The sequence below is a fragment of the Quercus lobata genome, chromosome 10 (genome assembly GCF_001633185.2).
Source record: "Quercus lobata isolate SW786 chromosome 10, ValleyOak3.0 Primary Assembly, whole genome shotgun sequence".
Classification (NCBI taxonomy): Eukaryota; Viridiplantae; Streptophyta; class Magnoliopsida; order Fagales; family Fagaceae; genus Quercus; species Quercus lobata.
This window is the reverse complement of record NC_044913.1, coordinates 46,810,143-46,816,503: the sequence shown is the minus strand read 5'-3', so window position 1 is coordinate 46,816,503 and position 6,361 is coordinate 46,810,143. Positions and strand designations below refer to the sequence as shown.

Here is a 6,361-nt window from a genome sequence, read left to right as displayed (position 1 = left end):
ATTTTCTATCTAAGTAAACAGCAAACTTAATGTCAAAGTGCAAAATGTAACAATAGTCATAATTTAGGGTGCAAAAAGTGCATTTGAAAAATTTAAGATGCAAAATGTAACATGAGATATAGTTTAAGGTGGTAAAATGTAATTTTCTTTAGCCTAGACTATCATACTTTATTATTTCAATAATTTGATATAAAAAAAAGGACCAAATCAAATAAATTTATTCTTTTATTTTTATATATTTTTTATTTTATTTTATTTTTAAGAGGGAATCAAAGTTAAAAGTGTTCATATCGGAGAAGAGAGGATGTTCGAATCCCACAGGTAGATTGACCAAAGGGACTTTTCTCTAAGAACAAGGGCAAGTCCTCCATCATTATGACATAGGCTTGACATCATCATTATCATTGGTCTAAGGATGGAAAGTGGGTCCCAATTTAATGTTTTCATCACGCCTCCAACTTTCTATGTCAGGACCCAACCAACCCAAACTCAGCCTTAGAATCCTACCCTTTTCCTCTTCCAAAATTCTCCAGATTCGGTTAGATATAAATACATACACAAAGTTCAAGCTTTTGGATAGAAACACACACAAAATACAACGTAGTAATAAAAAGACGTTTTTTATGAGAGCTATCATACACAAACTTTGCCCATTCTTAAATACAAAAACACCAACAATCAGAATTAACAGTTTCAGAGTCTCTGCCTCAACCAGAAATATCACCATGTCTGAATCAGATCAAGCTCCTCCTTTTGACAATCCCAGATTGGTGGTCAAGAAGGTTCAAGCCAAACTTCAACAAGAGGGTGATGGTGCTGTTGTTAGAAGAGGCATTGGAAGGTTTATAAAATTTGTGTTTTTAATCAAATTTTGGTTCATGGGTTCTTGTTTTCCTGAACTTTTGGTTTCTGGGTGTTCATTGTTTTTGAAAAGATTGTCAATTTTGAATTATGGTTAGCTTGTTCTTGAGTTTTTACCATCTGGGTATTGATTATTTTTTGGTCCTCTGTTTTGTGCATTTGATTTTCAGGACTGACTTGAAGAATTTGGATCCTTTTCTTATGTTGGACGATTTTTCAGGTATGAAAATTAGAAATTTCCACTCTGGTCTTTTTCAAATTTCAATTTTCTTTGATTGATTTGGATTTGGTTTTTATAAATTTTGGGCTGTTTAATCTTGCAGTGACTCCTCCCGCTGGATTTCCAGATCATCCACACAGAGGTTCTGCACTCATTGTTGTTTTTGAAATTATGTGCATTCATGAATTTTGATTGTTTCTGGTTTTATAGTCTGGAGCTTATGTGTGTGCTTATTTGCTTGTAGTATGTTCTGATGTGAATTCTGTTTTACAGGTTTTGAGACTGTCACATACATGTTAGAGGTATACTTTGTCCCAAAGCTACTCAATTACTTGATTATTAGCAGGTTTAATTGTAAAGATACTGAAGTTGGGTTTTTTGAATTTTAGGGAGGCATTACTCATCAAGATTTTGCAGGCCATAAGGGTACAATTGGACCCGGTGATGTGCAGGTAAGATATATCAGCTGCTGTTGATCAATGGGAATTAGGAAATTTATGTCAGAGCTTTAATATATGAAATTTATTCCTCTTTGTTTCATATAATTTTTGTGCAGTGGATGACAGCAGGTAGAGGAATTATCCACTCTGAAATGCCTGCAGGAGGAGAAACTTCAAAGGGATTACAGCTTTGGATCAATTTATCCTCCAAAGACAAAATGTTAGAACTCTTCTTTCCATTAGGAATGACATTATTTCCAAATTAATAAGTTATGAATCACTCGTTACATGTTCTGAAAATTCTAAATTACTCAAGGAAATGAATAGTTTGTCCGAATCTTCTTCCATAATGGTACATAACATTAGTATCATTCGAGTAGATAGCGAATCACTTTAAATATAAGAAGTCAAACGTCCAATTTGTGGATTCTTGGATGTGAAGCTACCATATAAACTACATCAAATTGGCATGCCAGGTAACCCATGTGTGGTATCTTTCACCCCTTCATGCTACCTGATTTCTGTCTAAGACAATTTAGTTATTAGGAAATTTTCATGGTTGGCTACTATCCCAGGTTGTGCATATAACGAGTATGCTCCTCCTTGCATATTCTGCCTTTTACCCCCTCCCAATTCTCACTATACTTAACTATTGAATACCAAATGTGTCACTCAATTATAGTTCTAAGTTCCCTAAACCAAATTGAAAATTTTACTTTTCAGGATTGAACCAAGGTATCAGGAACTTCTAAGGGGGGACATAGAAAGGGCAGAGAAAGACGGAGTTGAGGTCCGAATTATAGCAGGAGAATCTATGGGAGTCCAATCTCCGGTTTACACTCGAACTCCAGCAATGTTCCTAGATTTCACTTTAAAACCAAGAGCTCAAATGCATCAGAGTATCCCAGAATCATGGAATTCCTTTGTATATATAATTGAAGGTGAAGGGGCATTTGGCATCCCAAACTCATCTCCAGTGGCAGCTCACCATGTCCTGGTTTTGGGTCCTGGAGATGGTCTAAGTGTGTGGAATAGGTCTTCAAAGGCATTGAGATTTGTGTTGATTGCAGGGCAGCCACTTAATGAACCGGTAGTGCAGTATGGGCCTTTTGTGATGAACACACAAGCTGAAATTGATAGAACTATTGAGGACTACCACTACAGCAAAAATGGGTTTGAAATGGCCAAGTACTGGAGATCTCAATAATCTTTGAAGTGCAGTCCAAGAGAAAAATAAATAAATAAAATATCACCGTCATTGTCACTTTCTTCATCTGCATACAATCAAGCAGGAAAAAGAAAGATTTTACACTCATTGTAGCTAGAGCTTCTAGAACATATAAAATGTAGCTGGAGCAAATGTGGTTATGACTAAAGTATGATGGGTCAGTTTATCTTGGTTAATCTCTTTTTCAACAACAATTTTTTTTGTTGTTTTTTTTTTCCTCAAAAAAAAAATTATTTAAACATTGGTGGCAGTTGATGATTAGAAGTTGATATTACATCTGTCTTGTGGGTTTGTTTAGATGACATCTTTTCTAATAGTTGTTGGTGGTGAAAATGGTGGTAGGGTTAGCTTTCTTGTGAGTTGGCTTCTCAATCATGTCAACACCTACAGGTGACCCTCCACCTAGAGTGTAATTGAGAAAACCACTTATTAGCATAGAGGTTGAATAATTATGCAAAATTTGATTTGGTTTATTAGGGTGAAAATCTTTAGCTTGATGAGTCTCATCGATACATTCACGTAGTCACATCATTGGAAGTGATGGTTGGTTGGTTTGTGGCCAAGTAACAAATGCAGTACCATTTCTCACTACTTGTTAGTGTCATTTCGTGGTCCTATGCTAATCCCAACAATAAAACACTGCTGATTCTAAGTTCTTCTAGAACCAACCGAACAAGGAAAAAAAGAAGAAGTGGACAGCAAGTGAGTAAAAGGTGTGATCCATAGTTTTTTCATTTGCGTATCTACGATTTTTGATTTTGACAGGAGTGCTTTGATTTTGACGGGAGTGATGTAATTCAACCATCATCATTGTATTGCTCAATAAAATCACATTCTGACGGGAGTGCTTTGATTTTAAAGATTATAACAATATTTGTGGTTGTGCTGCATTGAGCAATACGACTCTTAACTCTTATCCCCAATCATTTTTTATGAGAGGACAAGCAACACACACCACACCCATGAGGCTTAAGCAACCTTTGGGGCCCGGAATGCAGCCTATAAACCAATGCGAGATATTTTGAATGTCGTAATCGGTTCAAATTTTTTGTCAATTCTACTTTAATTTCTCTTCCTTTCTTAATTCAAGTAAATTATACTTGAAGAGATTTTTAGATTTCACACCAATCATTCATATTGGGTGTGCTAAAATAGCCAAAATGCTATTTTTACACCTCCAAATACCAAAAAACAACACCCAATGAGCTATACTTAAATTTTAGCAACTTACTGTAGCTACAAAACTAAATATTGAACACCGATTTTTTATTTAATTCTTTCTCTATTTCATTCATAAATAAATAATAAAAAATAAAGAAGGAATAAAGGAAAATAATATTTAAATGAAATGGTAAAGAATAGAGTATGGGAGGTATGATATATTGTTAAGTGGTATGCTAAAATAGAGAAAATAGTTTTTTGGTGTGCTAAATGTTAATTTTTTTAGCCTACCGGATGTGAATGCTTAGCACTAACACCATGTTAATATTTCACTCTTTTTAGCTAAAATATAGCTAAACTCAATTAAAAAAAAAAAAAAAAAAAAAAAAAAATCTTGCATAAGGCTTAATAGCCATTAGCCAATACTTCACTTTCTAAAGTGTGTATATGTGTGTGTATCCAATTAAAGGAGCAACAACTTGAAACTCAACCTTTGATTTGGTTTCAAGTCAACAAATGCCAACTCGACCCCACAAAATGATCATTGAGATCAAGTCGAAGAAAAACTCATGAATGCCTCTAAAGAAGATGAAAACAATATCTGTTTCTTGTTTTAAGACGATGATTAACACCACCAGAGAAGATATTTTCATCTTTAAATCCTATATTTTTGTCGTTTATGAAGATGATGAAAGCCTATGGAGAAGATGTCTTCTTCTCTAAAGACAACAAGAATTCCATCTTCGAAGACAACATCAAATACCTCCCAAGAAGATATTTTATTCTTTGAAGACCTTTTTTTTTGGTGAAAATTTGTGAAGGGATTTGTGTTTTTTATTTTTATTTTTTGTTGTCTTTTGGGTGAAATTTTATGAATTTGTTGAAGGGTTGATTAAATTTGACTGCAAACAAAGAAAAAGTTGAAATTGGGAAGGCTGAGAGAGAGAGACAGAGAGAATTCATACTTGTGATCTATGGAGATTAAAAATTTTAAATGAAATTGAGAGAATAAGGAGCATATAGGTGCATCAGCAAAATGAAGCAGCTAAAAACCTAAAATACAGAAAGTGAGGGAAAAAATTGCCAAATGCCCTTTTCGGGCAAAAATAGCAGCTTTTTGCCCCCTTTCCCAAACTAATTAGGGAAATGCCCCTCTTTTGAAACTCAATTTGTGCTAAATCGAGTTATGCCCTATAGCGGCGTTTTTAAGGAGCCTATAGTGACGTTTTCAGGACCTATAGTAGTGTTTTGTAACTCGACCTCTATAAAATCGAGTTATAGGTATAAAAAAATAATAAATAAATTTGTCTATAACTCGATTTCATGGAGGTCGAGTTACAAAACGTCACTATAGGTCCTTAAAACGTCACTATAGGTCCTTAAAAACGCTGCTATAGGGCTCCAGAAATTTTTTTTTTTTTTTTTAACTCGATTTATCTCAAATCGAATTACAAAAGAGGAGCATTTCCCTAATTAGTTTGAAAAATAAGGCAAAACGCTGCTTAGTTTGGGAGAATATGCCTATCGTTAGGTAAATGCTACTATTATTTTAGCTTTCCTAAGCTAATAAAGTGAGAGAATATGCCAACTATTAAGTAAATGCTATTATTTTAGCTTTCCTATGCGAAGAATATTTGGCCAAGATCTAAAACAATATCATTAATCTACATATAACCTAAGGTAGAGTGCCACATAAGCATCCACGTTAATGATATTAAAAATTTAGCTTTTAGCATTCAAAAAAAGCTACTATATCTGTTTTAATTCACCATTTTACAACTCACCTTACATCAATGCTCTTATTTTTCACAACACAACTAAAGACTATTCATTTATTTATTATTCTCTCTCTCTCTCTCCAACCCACAACCCCATGACCTCTCTTCTCCCCTGTCTCTCTATCTTCTTTTTCTTCTTCCTCTCTTCAACCCACAACCACCAAACCCATAACCCAAGATCAACCACCACCACCACCAAACCCACTGCCAAACTCACAAAATTCAGCCACGACCAAAATCAATCACCACCACCACCACAGCCAAAATCCACCAAACCCACGGAGATGGAGAGAGAGAGAGAGAACCGGCGAAGAAAAAAAAAGAAAAGAGAGAAGAGATGAACAATGAAGAAAGAAAAAAAGAAAAGAGGTGAAGAAGAGAGGAGACAATCAGACAAACCAGAGAAAGAAAGAAAAAAGAGCAAAAAGGGAAGAATAAGAGAGAAATAATTAACTATTATTTTTTTTAGCAATTGAGCTACAGTGGACTGCCATAGATGGCGGTTTAATGTAGCTCCATTGCTAAAAAATTTAGCATTAGCACCATCAATGTTGCTCTATTTTTGTTTGGTGGATTGTTAAAAATAGCAGTTTGGCACTACCATTGTGAATGCTCTTAAATTATATTCATCCTCCAGACCAATCTATAAGTAGTAAAGCTTTACCAATGTACC

At 34.6% G+C, this 6,361-nt stretch overlaps 1 protein-coding gene across 1 annotated transcript; it reads left to right on the top strand.

The window, feature by feature from the left end:
* The first annotated feature begins 512 nt into the window (after positions 1–512).
* LOC115965628 (pirin-like protein) lies at positions 513–3,222 on the top strand. Its single transcript, XM_031084892.1, has 7 exons — positions 513–841; positions 1,032–1,081; positions 1,185–1,223; positions 1,355–1,383; positions 1,471–1,533; positions 1,638–1,741; positions 2,245–3,222. Exons 1-7 carry the CDS (start codon positions 624–626, stop codon positions 2,726–2,728), a joined length of 987 nt encoding a protein of 328 aa, XP_030940752.1. The 5' UTR covers positions 513–623; the 3' UTR covers positions 2,729–3,222.
* Positions 3,223–6,361: the final 3,139 nt, after the last annotated feature.

Excerpts from the sequence above, each read along its gene's own strand:
- LOC115965628 (XM_031084892.1), top strand. The coding sequence starts at position 624 with ATGAGAGCTATCATACACAAACTTTGCCCATTCTTAAATACAAAAACA. Across the intron at positions 1,384-1,470 it reads CTGTCACATACATGTTAGAG|GGAGGCATTACTCATCAAGA; the intron begins GTATACTTTGTC and ends TTTGAATTTTAG. Across the intron at positions 1,534-1,637 it reads TTGGACCCGGTGATGTGCAG|TGGATGACAGCAGGTAGAGG; the intron begins GTAAGATATATC and ends ATTTTTGTGCAG.